The sequence below is a fragment of the Dermacentor silvarum genome, chromosome 1 (assembly GCF_013339745.2).
Source record: "Dermacentor silvarum isolate Dsil-2018 chromosome 1, BIME_Dsil_1.4, whole genome shotgun sequence".
NCBI lineage: Eukaryota > Metazoa > Arthropoda > Arachnida > Ixodida > Ixodidae > Dermacentor > Dermacentor silvarum.
Window position 1 is genome coordinate 251,380,076 of NC_051154.1, and position 22,568 is coordinate 251,402,643.

Consider the following 22,568-nt stretch of genomic DNA (forward strand, 5'->3'; position numbering starts at 1 on the left):
ACGGTAGTTGCGAGGCGCTTCGTGATTGGAAGGCGGAGAAAAGGACGTAGTGAGGGCCGGCGCTGGCATTGGCTTCGAGGAAGTAACGGGTCTCTTTCCCACACATCGTAGCCACGGCGTTTGTCCTGTTGCCGTTTTCTACAAAACCGCGATATATTCCCGCGAATACCGCAATAATGACAAATTGGGCGGGGCGAACGCCAGGTAGAGTAAAAATGCAGGGGCAGGTGCACGGGGTGATAGAGATGCCCAATGGCTGCGAGCCGTAGCAGGGGCAGGATGCGCTGTCTGAACGAACGCTGACGGCCTGACAGCAACCTGGGCATACGAGGTCGACAGTGTTGCAGGGGCACAGCTGGCAGAGCAGGCCGTGGAGGAGAGCTTCTCTTTAATGATGTCGCGAAGGCCAGGAACCGAATATTCAGGCTGAGTGACGGAAGTGCGTATCCTAGGAAGGACGTGTGTAACAGAGGTCAGGATGTAGAACACATGGCCGGCTGTACGCCCAGGTGTTGGCAAGTAGCGATGACATCGTCAACGGTAGTGGTATTCTTGATCGCGACGGCTTTGAACGCGATGTGTCCAATGCCCTTTAGGATGTCACGAACACGATCGAATTCTCTCATGGTGGCGATATCACGGCGACAAAATGTGAGGACATCTTCGATATAAGAAGTGTATGCTGCGCCGGAAAGCTCCGTGCGTCCATCGAATTTTTTCTTGGTGACCTCAGAGCGGACGTGTGGGGTGCCCAAAATCTGCTGAAGGTGGTCTTTGAACGGTGTCCAGTCAGGCAAGGTGCTCTCATGGTTAAGAAACCAAGTCGTAGCAACATCAGTGAGGTAGAAAGTGACGTTTCTAAGGTTGTGAAAATCATCCCACCGTTTAAACTCACTCACTCGGTTATAATAGTCTATTCAGTCTTCAACATCGTCACCGTAGAGGCCAGAGAGCATGGCAGGATTGTGCTGCCGAATGCTGAGACGGTCCATGAGGGAGCGGCTGGTTGGGCAGAGAGGGTGACGGTCTTCTTGGGCCATGGATGCGGAAAGGCCGAGCAAGCGGCGACATAAACGTAGCTCTACGGAAACTCGAATTCGCAGAGGACCAAGGCAACGAGAGGAACCTCGATCACTTGCGAGGCACCTATTATACTTCGACGCTTTATTCAGCAGGGCCCCGTACTAAAGAGAGTGACGCTGGCCACGATGATGAACTTATATGGTGAAGAAGATAAAGGATGAATATAATGCTTACAGTACTAATAATTAAGTGCAAAATATTTAAGAGTGACAAACAACTGTGAGCGAGGCATCGGCAGCAGGTGTTTAAGGAATTGAGAAACGCTGCTGTACCGTGCTTTAGGTGCACGCTAAAGAGGCCCAGATGGTCAAAATATAATCTGGGCCCCCTTCACTATACGGTGTCCCTGATAACCTCTGCGCAGTTTCTGGACGTTTAAGCCCACAAATTATTCAGATTTTGGGCTACAGTCAAATAGAAAATGAGTTATACTCACAATAGCGATTCTGTGACCACGACGATGAAAGGTGTCATGTCGTTACCGGCCACTTGCCACGTTGCAATCGAACACCCTACCAGCGATAGCAGGGCAAATATAGCGACAGCAATCTTAGGATGACTGTAAGAAAAAAGAAAGAAGACGTGAAGTGCTGAACTGCTGCCTCGCCGATTACGTAAACAATAAAGCTAAAACTAACGCCTCACCAATTGTCGAACGTGCTGCCTTTGCAGCAAACGTACCATACGGGTTAGTTTGCTTTGAAACTACATATCGCGTGTCCGATATGGGGCAGTACGAAACATAAACGTTCCGCTTACAGTCACTGCCTGTTCGCCAATGTTCCGTTAAGCCTTTCCGAAGTCAATTTACGAAACGCTCACATTACCAATCAAGGTTAGTTCACAATGTCTGGTCACAGACAAAGTGCTTAGCGTAGCACGAAATTGATTGACGTTATTGATTCTGGGGTTTCACGTACCAAAACCAGTTCTGATTCAAGGCACGCCGTAGTGCAGGGCTCCGGATTAATTTTGACCAGCGGCGGTTCTTTAACGTGCACTACATCGCAAGCACACGGGCGTTTTTGCATTTCGCCTCCATCGAAATGCGGCCGCCGCGGCCGGGATTCGATCCCACAATTTCGTGCTCAGCAGCGCAGCGCCTTGCTGACTCAGCCACCGCGTCCGGTGCGCAGCAAGAAATGCGAGTTCTTGTGATGCAACTTGTAGTTTCTTTGGTTGCTTGATCTTTCCTATTTCTCCAACTGCGAAAAAGAAATTTCGATGCAAAGCGGTAGCACATTATTTTCGGCGACGCCTTGCCTATTGCAGTTATCTGAGGCACACTTGTAATACATTGCGTATGACTGATCCTTTAAGAAGTATGTAATCATTGCGTAGGTGCTCGCGCCACAGCTGCGTCAGATTATGGGCATGTATAAATTTAATCACTGCAAGTGACACAGGCCAATTATTAAGCGATTGTGGATTTTACCGATTGGTAGTGCGCACAATATGAGTTGTATAAAAGGTAAAATCTCGAAATAGAACCTTACGGTCACTTTTAAGTTCCTCTTAAAGGCCGTCACCTTCCGCGGAAATTGCAGATTCAAAACCATAACTACTTTAAGAATGTCTTAGCTAGCTAACATTGTATAAATAAGGTTTACTTTTGTTCATGCTTTATTTTATTTATTGGTCCCCTGTATTTTGTTTTTGTTATATCTATAGTTGGCGTTCTTTCTAATTTTCTATTTTGGGCTACCACTTCCTTATACAAGGCTGTTATAAGTTAACAAACAAACAAATAAACCTCAACAAAATTTCACTTTGTTTTAATTGGTTATAGAGTATACTCGATTGAAGCAATCGTGGCACAGCTGCAGAGCTGTTAAGTGTCGACATTCCTTAGTAACAACCTTCAACTATAGTACACTAGCAGATAAAGCGCGAATCTGATGGTTCGTGAATGCGACACAAATTACAGCCCTGTCGCCTCCGAGATTTCTGGCGCCACGCGGGCGCTGCCTTATCTCGGAGGTCGTGCCAAGTAGCCTAGCTGCTTATTACCGTTCTGGATGGCGCATCATTTCTGGCGAGCAGTAATGGCGGCGCTTCTTGCAATTGCGGTATAAGAAACGCGTATTTTTTGCTAGCTTTTCGGCACACATCCACTCATATTTGAAAAGCAAAGGTTTCCACGGAGGCCCTGGTATATATTTACACTATCTCAAACTAAAGGCTTTTTATGCGGTCAAATTTTTCGTCGAAATCGGCCTTTAATCTCTCGAAATAGAAATTTTTTCAGTCTTTTTCTACCGCAACATATGAAAAGACAAAGAAAAGCTCGAAATTGAATGCTAGACGTACTTTTATTATCCACCAACTCGTCTTGGGTACAACTTGTACGCAAGTGGCGCTATCGTGACAGAACGATGGCCGAACAAAAATTCATGCACGATTACTGCGTAGCGGAATCACTTACTTCTTCAGCAGCAGAAGTATCAGCAGGCTCAGAAGGAAGAATTGGAAGTCTACGGATAGGTACCACAGGTGAGGAAACATTCGCTGTGATGGGAAAACAAGTAAGTTACTGGCAACATGTTCTGGCTGCTGTCATGTGTATACTGTTCCACACATTCAATACGCAGCAGATTTCGAATAGTGAGTGCAATACAAATTCGAAGCTTTTACCCTCTACGGTCTCAGTGTGACCTTGTAGACATTACTGCATGCTTATTATCTTGCTATATTTGCGACGAAACCATCGCACACATGTATAACCGTCCTAGGTAAGGGGCTTGACATCTCTTTCGCTAGACCACTTAAAACTAGACGGATTTCAGCCAATTTTGCGAGTCTAAAATACTCGGATGATGACCGCATCTTTCGCTGGTGCAAAAATCTGCTCTCGCACTGGTCAAGCTGTTAAGTTCCCTGGCCTAGTAACCGTTTAATGTCCTGCCGTGTATCCTCCTGTGTGTGATGGAGTTTGCGGTTTTATTCGCTGCGATTATGGCACATATTGAACATCTCCACGGCCATTTCGTCCCATAGAACCATTCTAATGACGGCGCGCGTCTAACACGTCAGGATTGTGATTACTTGCAGATTATTCGTAAGTTTTGAAAGGTTGCATCCCACTTCTGTGCGTACAATTGATTTCAAGAGCGCGTGCGCTGAAAATATGTTACTTAAGTCACCGTGCTCTAAGGCTGCTATGGACTGCCTGCGTTAAGGCGCGCCAGGCGCCCTTTAAAGAAGCAGGTGGAGTGACGCATATATGGTATATATATATATATACTAGCAATTGCGCTAGGAACATATTTTGCAAAATAATAATATTCCTACAATGGCTGTCTTCAAGTATACAATATAGACACGCGTCATAAACTCAGTGACAAATTTATTAGGTAAGGGTAATATAAATTTCCAACTGCTCTTGAATTTTTATGCAGATTATTTATTCTTCTATTATTTGGAGAATTTCACGTAGGTTATATGTGGTAATAATAAAAGCTAGGACAGAAATAAAAAAATATGGCAGCATATTACACTCATGTTACACGTGAAGGCAAAAGCCGGGTGCACACTTGGTAATGCATTAAGTTATACGATGTGAGGAGTGACACATCTTTACCTTGCATCCTCTCAACAGTGGAAAGCACCCGCCGTGGTTGCTCAGTGGCTTTGGTGTTGGGCTGCTGAGCACAAGGTCGCGGGATTGAATCCCGGCCACGGCGGCCGCATTTCGATGGGGGCGAAATACGAAAACACCCGTGTACATAGATTTAGGTGCACGTTAAAGAACACCAGGTGGTCCAAATTTCCGGAGTCCCCCACTATGGCGTGCCTCATAATCAGATCGTGGTTTGGGCACGTAAAACCCCATAATTTAATTTTAATTTAACAGTGGAAAGCAGCACGCGATGTCGAACGCCGTGTTCCCGCCGCTTCACACGTCGCACCTCGTTTCTCGCTTGGCGAGCATCCGAGGCCGTAGCGTACATCCGAGGCCTACCGCGCAATCCGCTAAGCGCTGGGAGCGTATTTCCAATTGCTAGTAGATACAGCGCTCGACCGCTGGCGCCACGCTGCGCCGCTCACGCGTACTATGTTTCTAGCCGCCGCCGTTCGAACGGAGGAGGCGTTGACGGAGAAAACGCTGGGCTGGTGGTGACTGCCTGCTGTTGGGATCGGTGGTATTATAAACGCATCACTGTTTTGATGATCCAAATATAATCTCACTATCAGGGAGGGAGCAGTCTACCTGACTGGAGCAGTATTTTTTTATTTGGGGTGTTGCTACGCTGCGCTCCGCAACACCCCAACGACCGCCGCTTCGCGTCGGCGCCCGGCACCACGGCTGCCGCTGTAGCGCCGGGGTTCAAACGACCGCGCTGGCAAACAGAGAGGAAAAAAAAGGAAAAGCGTGATATTAAGAAAAGATTCTAGCCAGGGCGGGATTTGAACGCGCGTACGTATAATCACGAAGCGAGCGCCGTAACAACTGAGCCATACAGCCACTAGGGTTGCCAGATGGCCCCAACAAAAAATAGCCAAACGATCTCAATATGTAGCCCAAAGATAGCCAGACTCAAATTTTTTGTGACCCAAAAGTAGCCAAAAACATAGCCAAAAGTTTGATGATGTTCTGCAGGTGTCTTATAGATCGTGCAGATGGTTTACCGCGTATCTTCGGCTCCAAAATTACTTCCGCCGCATGCAACCAGCACAAAAGTGGCCCTCAAGATCTGCGTAAATAATTCTAGTGAGAGCTGCCACACAGACATGGATTTAGACACCACTTATTGTAACAACGAGCCGAAGGATTTCGTTTCCGATTGATTCATGACGTTATCAGTATTTACTGAACGATGTTGTGAGCTAATTTTAGTTCACGCCTCGCTTTATACTCGAAGCATTTTTCTATAAGTGTCGGGCAAAATACTGCCAGCTCCAGCCTCTAGGATCAGCTTTGACTGGTCACGATCGAGTGCCCGTGAGGCGGCCCGAGCTCAATGCATTTTAGAATTGTCTTGCCTTTCCTAAGCTTGATTCATAAAATTAGCATGTTATTTCTATCCCGCTCTCTCTCTTTCTCAATTTTGTATTTTTTACTCGAAAGCAGCTTGACGCTGAGTTAGCAAATGCTGCCACTTAGAGACACACAGGACTCTGGAGAAAACTTGAAACCTTCTTGCATTTTCCTCGTGGGAAGACGGGACAGTTGTGACTGCAATAGTGCAAAAACGGAACGACCTGCTGGCCCGTAGCAGAAGAGGTGAATTAAAGTTTCCAATTTCAATTGCCACCTGGATGACGGCGCTGGCAATAACCCAGGTGCTATTAGTATCGAAGCGTTGAACTGTGCAATTTTTAATAAGGTGTGAGGCCAAGTCAAAATTGCAACTTTTTTTCAAAATGTCAATTTTTTTGTTTTCTGCTTTGTTAGATGAGGAATTTATTCTCCATCATTTTGCTGAAAAAAGTATCTTCCTACGTAGTTTCTTTCAAAAGACACATAAAAAAATGTAAACCCACCCGGCGTCTACGAAACCGAAACTGAAAGTGCCAGTTTTCTGTGGAACAGAAAAAAATGCCCTGGTTTGCAGTTATTTGCTGGTTAATTAAGAATCGTATCACGTAAAAAGTGTAGCAATGCCATAATAGCATTTTCAACATTTTATTTATCAATTAAAATAATAAGCACCTCACCAGGTGGACGTGCAATGTTTTGCACGTGTTGTTTACGTTATGGAGGCTGCACGCGCGTTAAAGGAGCAGCGGATCGTGTGATGGATGTGTTTACTCTCTGTCGCTTACTTTTTCTTACTGGCAGCCGCAGAATGGGAAAGTTTAGAGCGCAAAGACGCACAAAATTAAAGTTTGTTGGCAATCAGTACACGGCGACGGACCTGGAGACGTACGGCAAATACCTGTAATACTGCAAAGCAAGCTAGAAAAAAAAAAGAAGCCGAGGTGCAACAGGAGCAAAATCAGACAAGAGCAAGACCCAAGACAAAACTGGCTACAAATATAGGGGATTTTAGCTCTCCTGATCATCTTATGTAAACGCCATGCTTTGAAATCTTTTTGTTGATTTTCTCAGAACTCATCTTTTTACGATTTCTTCAAACGCAAACATTCATAACTTTTTCCCTAATAAAGATTTTTTTGTGAAACTTGGCACAATTCTTTCTCACATTATTGGGTGTGCAATGAACCTCAGCAAGTAAAATCGTGCCCCAAGTTTTGATATGGAGGCCTTTTACACCAAGGCACACCCATTGGAAGCACACATGTTTTTGGTTATTTCATCACTATGCTTCGATAATTGATCTGAGCTCAGTAATTTTGGTTCATTGCACAGATCAAGGCCTCTCCTATATCACTGCCAAAAATTGTGTTTTTTTATCAAGTTAAATTAGAGTTATGACTGTTGGCGTGAGACCCACATTTAATCAAATTTTTCAAATAATAAAAATAGTGCAAAAATAATGCAAGCTTTAAAATGCTCACATGGGCCTAAAAAAGTGTTCTTTATGATGTAGACCAATAATTTGTATTGTTTATCCTTTTTTAAACTTTTTTTCCCAGCACTTGGCCTCATACCTATGGCATGATTCATGCAATCTGAAAACGTGTGCGTAAGTTTCTGTGAATGCTGGCACGAATGCGTGCGTTGTCAAATTTCCGAGGGGGGCTGTGTACCTTACCTTCAGTGGGACTTGTAAATAAACAAAGAAATGTAATTCCACTAGGAAACACATACGCGCGCGGCGACGATGTTACCGTGTTTGAACTTTAGACGCAACCTAACAGCGACGACCACGACCACGGTAGAAATGCGCTTGGAGTGCCCATATACTTGCTATCGCAATAAAAGGAAATGCCTCTTGCTCATTTACCTGTTATTTTATCATAGACAACCACTTTTGTTAAACCTTGTGAAAGCATTCTCACGTTCTAAAAATACTCATTTTACGGGTAGTCAGCCAGCTGGGGCAGAAAACAGTAAAGGAAACGAGCCCGTGCACTCTGATAACTCGTTCTTCGCGAACACACTCGGCTCGACCAGGCTGGCGCACCCTCCGTTACCGTCACTACGTCACACTAACTGAAAATGGCGCACGTGCGTTCTTGCTTATGCAAAAAGGAAACGCAATAAATATCCTATAGCGCATTCGATTATGCTTTCTTTAATAAAGACGGTAGGCCGGCAACATCTGTGTGTTTCCAAAGGCAAGAGGGGACGGAACGGCAGCGGTCCTCCACGCGCACCATGGCGTGGCTACCGACCAGCGAGCAAAAAGTGCGTCCACCGCAAGTACGAAGTGCGCTCGTGCCTTCGTGATCATGTGGGAGCTTCACGCAAGACCTTAACAATCCTCATTCTCAACTGCAATATTTAAAATTTTTAACGGCTTTATGCTTTGCAGATGCAAGAGTTGCCTTCGAATGCGGAATGAATTTCGGACATTTTGTAACAAATTTGCCGAATTTCTTACTCCATGCCGAAACAACGCACCACCAGACGCTTTTAAAACCAAATATGCGCATAAAGTAAAATTTACCTTATAAGAGGCGTCCTTCTCCCATTCCTTCTTATATGCACGGCTGTATTTCGCCCACTTGCCCATGCTGAGTTTTGAGAACGGTTTTCTTACTGAACCACGCGTGAAGCAGTAGCAATGGCGCCGAAACCAAAACAAAAAAAGAGCTTAGTCTGGAAAGACACGGCAGCGATGGCTTAACGCCATCCACTCAGTGCCGACATTGCCTAAAAACACAGCTTTCGAGACTGCCTACATAAATTTTTAGCAGCAATGAGCTTTGGGTTTTCATAAACCAGGGTTCCCAAATTTTGTCAGTGCTGACGTGGTCCCCGGGATCCGGAAGTCCTTAATACAAAAATAGCCCAAATATAGCCATGTAGCCAACTCAGAATTTTCGACGCCAAGCCGCATAAAAAGTAGCCCAATTTGGCTATTAATAGCCCAATCTGGCAACCCTAACAGCCACGCTTCCAAGGGCTGCATTCATGCGAACCATATGATTGCGTTCGAGCGCCCTCAGCGAAAGCAACCACCTAAAAACGCGGTACGCGCGAGCGACGCAGCGTGGCGCCAGCGGTCGAACGCTGTATCTACTAGCAATTGGAGTGTTGCGCCCCGGGCGAGCATCTCTCATCGGAGTCTCTCACGCTTCGCAGTCGACTGTCGCCACAACCGCCGCCGCGTGACCTCAGCGACGCAACACCTGTTTTTCAGTGTGCGCGCGCCGCTCGTCCCCTCTACACCCGCCCCTCGTTCGCAGAAGGTCACGTGGTTTCGGCACGCGCCGCTCGTTCTCTTCACCCGGTGCTCGCTTGGAGGTCACGTGATTTTTTGCAACCACTCGACTAGGCGCCACGTTTTTTTCAAGGCCATTGAACCACGGGTCACTTTAGGTTCTCGCCTTAATAAATGACACAGCCCTGTGTTATGTGAATGTACAACAACATTTAGTTTCACATTAATTGCTTCAGCTTTCCGCATAACCTTTCACCGAAGATCATCACATAAAGGCTACCAAATTTGAGCCCCTCGCTATTCAATAAATAAGGGCCTTAAATTTGGCAGCCTTAATGCCGGGAGCTTATTCGCTAGTTGCCTGCTCCTAACCGTGCAGGTGTGACGTAGTGTGTACCACATGCGCTAAAGAGGTCATTGCACATCCCTCGACTTGGCAGTAAGGACTGATGGTTAACGCTCCCATCACTAATTTTGTACAGTCGCCGAATTTTCGAAGGGGATCATGCGAGCACGGACGAAATGTTTTGGAGCACCCGCCATTTTCCGGGACTCAACACTGAGATTAGGAGACCTCCTCCTCTGCGGCTGATCTCTTATGTCGCCATCATTCCCAAAGTATATCATATCGTCTTAGGCGTTTGTTTCTTTCTAATCGAATATTTCACGTGCAACTCATGAGAGTTCCCTTGCGGTGAAAGAGAGAGAGCGAGAGCATGAGACGTTAATAATTTTGCACTTCTCCTGGGATTGACGATGGAAATAGAGCAGCCGGAGAGAACGAGAAAGGAGATTATTCTCCCCTCTCCAGGAGCCTTGCGCGCGATGGAAGACGGCGCGCTTCCTCCCCACTTTCCTCCATTGCGTGCAGGAGAATTAGCCGCCATCGCCGACTCACCCTCGCACGGTTTCACTCGCACATACACCATACGATGTGCCGCGATGATTTTATAGCCTTTGGTGTTTGTACAGAACCTCAGGGCGACGGTAGAAATGCGCCCGGAGTGTCCATATAATTGCTATCGCAAAAATTAAATTGGCATTCCATTTTTTTTCCATGTGACATTCAAGCGACATGTACAGTTGAAACCATACTTCCCAGAAGAAAAATTTTAGCCCTTTTTTGTCGTAAATCTAAGAGCCCTCCCGTGGTTCTAGTGTTTTTCTAGTGTACTAGTGCTTGGTGCCAGAACCACATATTATGAGGCACGCCATAGTGCAGGACTCCGGATTAATTTCGACCACCCAGGTTCCTTTAACGTAGACGCAATGCACGGTGCACGTGCGTTCGTGCATTTATCCACCATCGAAATGCGGCTAACACGGCAGGGATTTAAACCCGTAACCTCATGTTTAGCAGCGCAATGCTGTAACCGCTAAGCCAGCTCGGCGGGTGAAGGAAAACAAAGCTTTCAGGTAATGACGCGTCTTAAAAAATATGACAACGAAAACAAGGAGGCGTTCTAATGCTGCAGAGGTAACGGCTTAAGAGGTGTAACAAAGCAGACCCTTACGGTGTCAGCGTTGATGTCGAAGTAGTAGTTTTGCACTTGTAGTAGCAGAACCAGCCACTGGCTTCGGAAGTCTTTGTGCACGCTCTGGAAGTAGGTCTTCGCATTCGGTCCGGACGTAATGAGTGGTAGTAGGTATAGGCACATGAGGAAAAAGAATACCGGAACCATGGTTCTGAAAGAGTGCACTTTGTTATTGACAGTGTGTCCAGCAAAAAAAATATATATATATATATATGCAGACTCAACGGTCTGTTGGTATCTAGGTTACGCGAAGCTTTGTGGGTAAATAATGTTTCAAACTGTTCATCCATTTGTTTTCTTTTGCGTTGTTCATAATAGCCAAATACCCTGTTGCACATACCCAATAGCCCATGAATGGGGTCGGCCAAATATAAAAAGTCAATCCAAGAAGACGTTGACTATCATGCACAATTCAATTACGAGGGTTAGTTGCGTACTTAAATTGAGAGATTAGTCGACATTATATTATAAGGAATTTGTCTCGACTTGTTGTTTAATGAGGCAGAGCAGAGGTGCTCATGTTACACTACTTTTGCACTAAAAATTCAGTCCTATATACACAACCTACATGGCAAGAAACGGCACATCCTGGGCGAAGAGGTTAAAAATGCTTAGCCTGAAAAACATCGCAGCAGCACACGGGAGGCAGGCACGCTTGAATAGGCTTCTCACCAAGTTTGGACATTTCAAACGGAAGCGCAGACGCACAGTGTTCACACCGTACACCTTTCGCGGAGTAGCCTAGCTCCAGGCCAGCGAAATGACATCACATGCATGGCGCCTTTAGCGTCGAAATATCCTGCTGCAGCACGACCAGCTCGGGTATTCCCGTGAAACGAGTCCGCGTAATATCAACGCGATAGCGTTAAGGGACCCGTGCCGCAGAAAGTACGGTGTCGGCGTCGGCTTCGTTGTCCGCCAGAAAAAATCATTCCGAACCACAACCACGCAGGCCCTCCGCGTGGCGCAGAGGAGTTACTGAACTAATTTAATTTCTCAAAGTATAATGCGTCAGAAAATTTGTAAAGTACGACTTACACAGAACTTACAGACATGATAGCGTCAGATGGTAATGTGAATATGCAAGAAAACATAATTCTGTTACGCGGAAACTTGCACAAAAACCCCTATTTGCTTGCGATGAGTCACTGCTTATTGCCTCTGCTGTACGGTGGTATGAGCCATAGCTGTGCCCTTCACTGCTGCCGGGATTGGCCAACCATTATTTTCTGTCGACGTTACGTCACGATGAAATCCCGGGATCCTAGCCATAGACAGCTGCGATGTGAAAAGAAATGCAGCTTAGCAAGTCATATAATGCCTAGGGCAGATAACCGGTGGACCATTAGAGTTACTCAATGAGTGCCAAAGAAAGGGAAGCACTGTCGAGGACGGCAGAAAGTTCGGTGGGGTGATGACATTAGGTAATGTGCAGGCTCAAGTTTGACTCAGCTAGCGCAAGGTTATCGCGTTCCACTCTTAATAGCCAAGCTTAAGCGTCCTCCAAGTTTTTGCCTCTACAAGTGCTCCGCGCATCAAGACCAGACGAGCCAAAGAACAAGGAAGGAGAAATCAGGGAAGTCAACCAGACGCACCTCTGGTTTGCTACCCTACGCAGCTGAAAGGGGGTTAAAGGATGAAAAGAAAGAAAGGATAGAAAACTCTAGGTGCCGCTTCGTCGGGAGGGGCGCAACTAAACGGCAGCTGCTCACTTAGATCTGTCCATTTCAGGATCTGTATTCAGCACACGCGTCGCTTTCTGGGCTTGTGAGGCATGTGACCATGGTCCAAGTACTTTTGTCACCGCGAGAGGTCTTGAACTCAGGTGATCTAAGGTGGTGTGGAGTAGAAGGCGTGGCTCGTCATATCGGGGACAGACACAAAGGAGGTGTTCCATAGACTCGTCAAAGCCGCAACTGTGACACGAAGGTTTTTCAGTCACTCGAATGAGCTACTACGAATAGGCCTTTTAGAAGAGAAGCGAGATAAAAGAAGACGTGGTCGTGACGTAAAAAAAAGTTGCAGTGGCTTAGCTCGGCTATGCCAGGATATACGTAGCGTTAGCAAAGGTTCAGCTGATTATTCTTAGCTTTCCTGGTTGTCTCCTACGCTCAACCGCTAATTGCCAGGCAACTACTTCGGGATCCGATGAGTCAAGCTTCTCCGTTCTTCTGCGCTGTTGAGCAGCATTTGCGCTCTCCTTGGCAAACGCCAGTCAGAAGCGCAGCGGCTCCAGCGCAGTGTCAGACGGCGACTGCGCAGCGAGCGCGCGCCGGCGCCAGTGCGTCTACCACGGCTACGACGTCACTCCTCTGGAATGCGCAGACCGGCGGCGGTCAGTCGCGCGCGGCGGCAGCGGAGTGCGCGAGAGGTGCCGGCTCCGGTATCCGGTGTCTCCGGTGCGGAAGCCGTGTGACATCACTGATCCTTGCCCATGCGCAGCACGGCTCTTGATGTGCCGCGCGAAACGGGCTTGGCTAGGCCAGTGTAGCTAACGCTACAAAAGAACATGGCCACTCTGCTCGGACATGGGAGGAAAACAGCAGAGGAACGTCGCTTGCTGGCGCGGCTCTTAGCAGCGGTGGAGAGCCTCTTTTGCGGGGAGAGTAGCCCGCATATTCGTGGCATGGTTTCAGAACGCTTTATGTGCATAGAACTGTGTCGCCTACTACAAAACTATTTATAAATATGCTTGCAATAGAACGCCTCCTGAGCAGCGCAATTTCTATTGCCAGTGCATAGCCATAATTTCCGACGGGCTGCCGTTTAAAAATGAGAAAAATTAAATTGTGGGGTTTAACGTGCCAGAACCACGATCTGATTATGAGGCACGCCGTAGTGGGGGACTCGGGAAATTTGGATCACCTGGGGTTCTTTGACGTGCACATAATCTAAGTACACGTACGGGTGTTTTCGCATTTCGCCCCCATCGATATGCGGCCGCCGTGGCCGGGACTCAATCCCGCGACCTCGTGCTCAGCAGCCCAACACCATTACCACTAAGCAACCACGGCGGGTGGACGGATTGCCGTTAAACAAGTGGCAAAGTGGCAAATCATCAAAGCTTTTTTCGAGATTTTGAACTCATTTGTTCAGGTAATGGAGGGCAGAATCTTTCGATGGGAAGTGGATAGTTTATTAGCGCTCCTGTTCATTAACAGGCATTGCATCAGTTTTTCTTTTTTTGAAGTGCCGGGCCGGTAGATGAAGTCCACGAGATGCGCAGCATTGAGTACTGAGATGCACACGGAAGAAAATAATGTTATTCGGTTTAGAGCATACCGGTGAATGTATAGATTTTTCCACCGTTGGTGTCTATACTCCGTCTCAAAATGAACTTGCAGTGCAGCGAAAGCTACGGGGTGCGTGAGCCCATCAGAGGAGCCAATGTGCAGATTGTATCAATCAGGGCGCGAGGTATCAATCCTCGCCGGTGCCACTTTCTCCGATGAGAACAGAGCAGACCGCATGGCGAGGAAGTGGTGCGCGTGACCGTCGGCTATAATGCTTGTCCCGACGTATGTGTTGTAATAGCGTATACGCAGTGTCGTTCACCGATGCTTTGCACTTGATATTGCTGGCGGAGGTCACTTTCCATGCGCAAATCATGCAGGTCGCACGCACTGTATGAATTGGTGTTAGCGAAGCTTTTGCGTTCACTCGCAAAGCGGGACCATGCGGAAGCTTGTGTTCACTTCAGCGACTCACTCTTCATCTAGTTCGACCAGGCACTTCATCCAACGCAGCTTTAGAGCCGTCGGACGCCGTAATGCAAGATTCGTTTAACAAATGCACTCATGACATAGCGCTTTTGAAATGTTTTGGAATGCAAGCAGTAGCAATGGCGACATGGTCATGACGGTGAAGGTGTTCCTGAGAAGCGCTGCGCGTTTCTCGTTTCTAGACGCACAGCGTTGGCGTTTCAGTTATAATTCGCCCCGAGTAAATGTGCTGCGCGATTCCGTCTATACTCCGTGGATGAAAAAAAAAAGAAAGCAAAAAAAGAACACAAAAAAAAAACACAAAATAAGAAAATGACAAACGCAGCACAATGACAGCCTAGTACTCCACGTCGCTAGAAATCCGTGAACTGACTTCTTTCTCGAGCTATATAACCTTAAATTTTTAAAGAACCGTGCGCTTCTTTGTAAACACTTTCACTTCACCTTAGTGAAAATGTGACCCAGGATGTTATAAGCGTCCTTCGGGAATCGGTAAAATTTTTGAGGGACTATAATAATGACGGTGACCATGACGATGCCACTATTATACAGGGAAGGCAAGTATGCATAGGCAGGTATTTAGGACGTCAATAAATGTGCAAGCATTTGTGTAGTGCTTGCCTACACCAAACTTCATCATCATCATCATCAGCCTATATTTTATGTCCACTGCAGGACGAAGGCCTCTCCTGCGATCTCCAATTACCCCTGTCTTGCGCTAGCGTATTCCAACTTGCGCCTGCAAATTTCCTAACTTCATCATCCCATCTGGTTTTCTGCCGACCTCTACTGCGCTTCCCTTCTCTTGGTATCCTGCTCCAGTCCACTACATTTTCAGGCATGGAGTGGTGCCTGACAGCGGCAAGAAAAAAATATATTAGCCGAGAGCTAGTGGGGCTATACTAATTCTGGTGCAACCAAACTAGGAAGGTCCACTAAGCTTCATCAAAGTCACTCCCTCACCAGAACAGGAATTGGCCTCCCTGGTGCAGTATTCGGCCACTACCTCCCTCATGACTCCGACAATTAACACCAAACTTATGTATGTGAAATATAACCGACGCCGAAGCTAGGAAGTCCATTCGAGTGTGAGTACATTTTGACAAGATTGCAACTGGTCGGTAGTTTCTAATTTCGGTTATCTTTCAATGCTTATCAAAAGGCCAAATTCCGGTACACGGAGCACGTGGCGATGCCCTAGTAAGCCTCGTAGCCTTCACTAAACACATACACACGCACACAAAAGAAAGAGAGGGAGAGAGACACGCACACAATCACACGTACACAAACAGACAAACACACCTACAAAGAGAGTTAGAGACACGCACACACACACACACACACACACCCACACGCGCGCGCGCTCCTACAAAGAGAGAGAGGGTCACACACGCGCGCACGAATACGCACACACACACACGCACACCCACATACCCAGAGAGAGAGAGACACAGACACACAGACGCACATACACGCACATGTACAAAGAGAGAGACACACATAGGCACACACACACATACACAGAGAGTGATACACAGATACACGCACACAAACGCACACACACATAAACACACACGCCTACAAAGAGAGACAGACACACACACGCACACAAACGCACACACATACACAGAGAGAGACACACACACATGCACACAAACAGACAGATACAGACACACACATCTACAGAGAGAGAGAGACAGACACGTACACATGCGCAAAAAAGGCAAACACATACACAGGGTGCATGTTCACACATACACAGGGTGTAGGCGCGCACACGCGCAGACAAAGATACATACAAAGAGAGATGGATACACACGCACACACACACATATATACACAGAGAGAGACACACCGACGCACACAAGCATGAACTCCTACAAATAGAGAGAGAGGGTCACACACGCGCACACACACATACATACAAAGATAGAGGGATACACACACACACACACACACACACACACACACACACACACACACACACACACACACACACACACACACACACACCTGCAAAGAGAGACACGTGCGGGCGCGCACACGCGCAAAGATACATACAAAGAGAGAGACACACCCACACACACAAGCACGAACTCCTACAAAGAGAGACAGAGAGAGTGGGTCACACACGCGCACACACACATACATACAAAGAGAGAGGGATACACACGCCCACACACACATTTACACAGAGAGACACACACTCACCCGCATCTGCAAAGAGAGAGACACGTGCGGGCGCGCACACACACAGACAGAGGTAAAAAGAGAGAAGGATACACACGCACACATATACACAGAGAGACACACACACGCACCCACACACGCACCTGCAAAGAGAGAGATACGTGCGGGCGCGCACACACACAGACAGAGATACAAAGAGAGAAGGATAAACACGCACACACAAACACACACATAGACAGACAGAGACCCCCCCACCCCCACACACAAGCACGAACTCCTACAAAGAGAGAGAGAGAGGGTCACACACGCGCACACACACATACATACAAAGAGAGAGGGATACACACGCCCACACACACATATACACAGAGAGAGACACACTCACCCGCATCTGCAAAGGTGTGCGGGCGGGCGCGCACACGCACAAAAATACATACAAAGAGAGAGGGATACACACACACACATATATACACAGACACACACATACACACACACACACACACACACACACACACACACACACACACACACACGCACCTGCAATGAGAGAGACACGTGCGGGCGCGCACACACACAGACAGAGATACAAAGAGAGAAGGATACACACGCACACACACACTTATACACAGAGAGAGACACACACACATAAGGACGAACTCCTACAAAGAGAGATAGGGTCACACACGCACACACACACATATACACTGAGACACACACACACACCTGCAAAAAGAGAGACATGTGCAGGCGCGCACACGCACAGACAAACATACATACAAAGAGAGAGGGATAAACACGCACATATATACACAGAGAGGCACAAACACACACCCACACACGCACCTGCAAAGAGAGAGACACATGCGGGCGCGCACACGTACAGACAAACATACATACAAAGAGAGAGGGATACACACGCACACATATACACAGAGACACACACGCACCTGCAATGAGAGAGACACGTACGGGCGCGCACACACAGTGAGAGATACAAAGAGAGAAGGATACAAACGCACACACACACATAAGGACGAACTCCTACAAAGAGAGAGAGGGTCACACACGTACAGACAACCATACATACAAAGAGAGAGGGATACAAACGCACATATACACTGAGACACACACACACGCACCTGTAAAAACAGAGACGCGTGCAGGCGCGCACACGCAAAGACAAACATACATACAAAGAGAGAGGGATACACACGCACACATATACACAGAGAGGCACAAACACACACCCACTCACGCACCTGCAAAGAGAGAGACACGTGCGGGCGCGCACACAGACAGAGATAAAAAGAGAGAATGGTACACACGCACGCACAAACACACATACATACAAAGAGAGAGGGATACACACGCACACACATGCACACACACGCACACACACATATATACACAGAGACACACACATACACACCTGCAAAGAGAGAGACACGTGCGGGCGCGCACATAGACAGACAAACATACATACAAAGAGAGAGGGATACACACGCGCGCACACACATATATACACAGAGAGAGACACACACAAACACGCACCTGCAAAGACAGAGAGGGTCACATACGCGCACACACACATACGCATACACACGCACACCTACAAAGAGCGGGAGAGACACACGCACACACACATACACTGAGACACGAAACACACACACCTACAAAGAGAGAAAGACACACACTCGCACACAAACGCGCGCGCACACACACACACACACACACACACACACACACACACACACACACACACACACACACACACACACACACACACACGCACGCACAAATAATCAGACACACAAATACACACAGAGACAGACACACACGCACGCACGCACACAAACACGCTCGCACATACGTAAAGAGTAAGAGAGAGAGAGAGAGGAGCACACAAATACACGGATACACACATCTACAAAAGAGAGAGACAGGCGCACACACGCGCACACTCGCATACACACACACACACACACACACACACACACACACACACACACGAACGCAAGCACACACAGACACACACACCTACAAACGGACACACGCACCTACGTAGATAAAGAGAGGCAACGCGCCAAACCGGCCTCTCTGCCGGTCTCTCTGCCGAGTCGGCCGACACGCGTGCCCTCTATCGCTACAGCTGCACACCATACTCTAGCGATGCAGCCGATTCACACATGCACTGTGCGGCGCTCTGTGCGCGGAGCACGCTGCGCCTGCTTGAGGAGTCTCTCCAGTCGGAGGTTCTGTACCGCGTGTACTTTTACGGCTAGATGAAACGTGAGAACGGGGCAAGTGGCTTGCGGTACGTGGAGGAAAGATGCATTGTAGAGAGCTTATATACGTCTCTTGTCTGTGAAAAGTGCTTTGCAACCGGTTAACACACGACTTCCTCATGGCTTTCTCATGCGTTGTAGAAGTTATGTGTTCACCGGTTACAAAGCACTCTTGACGTGCAAGCCCGTCGCCCAGCTGATGCAGGGTATCCGCGGGCCATTATGTCTGCTGTGGCAGACAAAATGATCGAGATACTCAGAAAGATGCGAACGCTGACGGCGCTGGATCACAGTAATGCGTGAAACACGGACTATGTATAGGCTCCCTAATGCATCGTTACAAGCTCTCTAACCACTGCCGCGATAAGTTGATCCACGTGCGTAGTCAAGGTGTCTTGCACCTCCTCGGACCAAATTGTATAGGATCGATTTCGTTTTCCATTCCTGTCTCTCTTTGTCGCTGGCTCACACGAAGCCCAGCCGCTGTTATAACCGAGATCGGACACATGGCACAACAAATGGTACGAATGGAAAATTAAATGGATCGTTACGAAATACGACCTCTGCTCTCGTTCTTGGTAATCACTCAGCTTGTCAGCCTTTCGGGAACGTGCTGCGGCGGCACACTCACGAAACATTGCGAGACATGTTGGGCCGCTATTCGGGCACGCACGACGACGGCAAAGAGGGATAACGTTCATCGCTGCATTAGAGAAAGCAGTCAGTCATCTGGCTGGTGAACACGAGTCGGAAAAAAAAATTGGGGCAGAAACTCCCCACTGGGCAATTGTCATAGGGTGCGTAAGACTCTTTGCAATCATTACTTTTGAAGCTTATATGGCACCTTTGATACCACGGCTGAGTCTTTCTTCAAAACTATTTTTTGCCTGCGCTTCTCTGACTTCAGAAGAGGGCCAACCCATGTCACGCTCCACTGCCTAATTTGTGCTTTTAACGTGGGCCCTCAATGCCAATCGTTCCATCGACCTTTGCTTAACTACCAACTCCGACAACAAATAACTCTTGTTTTAAGCACAGAATGGCATTTTCGAACCTTGTAGTCTCCGGGTTCTCTCAAGCCGCCTTTGTCGTAAGGCTTAGGCTTGACGGCCAACTCCCTTGTGCTTGCCTTGTACTACCGGGGTTCGGCGGTACAAGGACAGGCAGAAACACGACAACACACGATAGTGTAACAAGTATAAAAAGGGTTTATTGCTCCATGGGAATTCGCGTGGAAGCAGGCTATAGAGTCGACCTCGACGTTTGTCGGGGTCGATAGTGGTCGAACGAGGTAGGGCACGACAAAGGAAGGGAACAAGATGGTTACCTGAGCTCCGTCCTTCGTCGCGGCTCGCAGTCGTCTCCATTCTCCGGCGTGCGCCGGTCGCGCCGATCGCGACCGCCCCGCCTCGTTCTGGGCTCGGTCCAATGAGCGCGGGGCTCCGCGTACACGTCACCGCTGCGTTTGCAACCGGTTTCCAAGAGGATCGCGCCACCGCACGAAAAGCCGTTTGGCTCCCCGAACGGGAAGAGGGAAAAAGGCGTCTGCTCTCCTCACTTCCGTGGCGCGCGTAAGGACGCGGGGAAATATGAACCTTCATAATTCCCACATCCCTCCCCCCTTAAGACCGAACGCCCCCTTGACTCCAGTGGCGCAATGTTATGGCGGTCTCGCCACAACTAACCTACTCGCTGTCGTGGTTCCCTCAATGCAGTCGGCGGGTCGATGTCTTCAGATTCCTTCTCACCAGAACCCATTGTCTCGTGACATCCCCGAAGTCAGTCACACCAGGGTCAGCCGACAAGGGCATTGTGTACTTGTTGGGTTGTCCATCGCCGACCTCTGATCGGATGGCTTGTGCCACTCCAGCCCCGCAGTAGCACAGCGCAGGGACAAAGGTGCACTCCTTAACGGGTCCTCCGAAGGTTGGCTCTCCATGCCGGCACTCGTCTCTTGCGTCCAGTGGGCCCAGGGAGTGCACGAGCGCGGCTATCTTCTGGAAGGCTAGTTGGTGGCTTGTCTTCTTGATCAGCTGAGGTGCAGCCGTGGCTCCGTGCCGTATGCCCTCGCTGAGTTCTATGGCCAGCTTTAGCTGCTGCTCCATAGGTGTGGTTCTGCTGCCTCGGGTGGGTCCGGACTGGCTACGGTCTGTTCTGCCGACTGCGGGTATTGTAGGGGTGCGCCACGGGGGTCGATGGACATTCGCTTGCCTGCCCACGGGTTCGCGGCGCAGGCGCCGCAGCTTCCACAGTGCCTTCCCTCCGGAAGTACCGCTTCAGCTCACCGACATGAATTGGTCCGCTGATACGACCTGTGTTCAGATCCCTCAGCTTATAGTTAAGTCGCGAGAGCTTCTCAGCAACTTCGAAGGGTCACACCCATTTGGGTGCTAAACCAGCAGCAAACCCTGTGCTCGCGTCGTTGAGCGCGTGGTTGCGTTTCAGGACTAGGTCTCCCATTTGGAATTCCATGTCCCGATGCGCTCGGTCATAGGAGGCCTTTTGACTCGCCCTTGCTCCTGCGCGGTTGCGATTCGCTTCTATCATGGCGTTCGCCAGGCGATCACGCAGCCGCCGTGCATAGTCGGCAATTGGTGTTCTTGCGCCGGCTGAATCTGTCCGTTTGGATAAGATTGTGTCCGTTGGCGTCTGGAGGTCTCTCCCGAACATCAGGAAAGCTGGCGTGAAACCCGTTGAACGGTTTTCACTCGTTCTTAGGGCGAAGGAGATCGCATCTAGGTGCTCGTCCCAGTCGTTGTGCGCTTGGGCGTATGCCCCAAGTAGTGGCTTCACATCTCGATTCCGGCGCTCCGTCACATTCGACTGAGGATGGTAGGACGTTGTCTTCACCTGCCGGACACCCATCGCTGCGCATGTATCTCCGAAGATTTTCGACGTGAAATACGACGCGTTATCGGTGATCAGCCGCTCTGGGAACCCATAACGGCAGAAGGTCTCCGATAGTTTTTTCAGGACCTCCTTCGTTGTCGCTGCTCGTAGCGGGTAGAGTTCAGCGATTCCACTGAAGTGGCAAGTGATGACTAGCACAAATTTGTGCCCTCTCTTACTGCGCGGCAGCGGCCCGATCAAATCGCACGCCACAAGTTCCCATGGCTTTGTGCTCACAATCGGTTGCAGCATGCCGGGCGGCTTCCCGCCTCTCGGCTTTCTTGCTTGGCAGACGTGGCAGGTTTGCACGTATTTACATACATCACGCTTCATGCCAGGCCAGGTTGCGAATCGACATAGTTTCTTCCATGTCTTTGGTGCGCTCCCGTGGCCATCTATGTCGTGGTAATGCTGCAATGCCGCTCGTCTGAGCTGGCGCGGGATGACGGCTTTGAATCTCTCATTTGAGTCTTCTTTGCCTGGCACGTATTTCAGCAAAACTCCGTCTGCATCAAGCAGATAGCTCTCCAGCTCAGTCTCAGCTGCCCTAGAGTCCGCACCCACCGTCGTACCGGCGGTTTCCGTGCGCTCTCCGACTCCTCTCTCTGGGTCCGTCTCTTCCCTGAGGCT

At 48.6% G+C, this 22,568-nt stretch overlaps 1 protein-coding gene across 1 annotated transcript in view; it reads right to left on the bottom strand.

Annotated features, from left to right (window-relative positions):
• LOC119439143 (nose resistant to fluoxetine protein 6) overlaps nt 1-22,568 on the bottom strand; it is a 328,558-nt gene that overhangs the window by 230,735 nt on the left and 75,255 nt on the right. Inside the window, exons 7-8 of the mRNA XM_049660749.1 lie at nt 10,832-11,003; nt 3,509-3,591 (exon numbers count right to left, since the gene is read on the bottom strand). Of these exons, the coding sequence (XP_049516706.1) occupies nt 3,509-3,591; nt 10,832-11,003 (255 nt within the window). The remainder of the gene's footprint in view (nt 1-3,508; nt 3,592-10,831; nt 11,004-22,568) is intronic.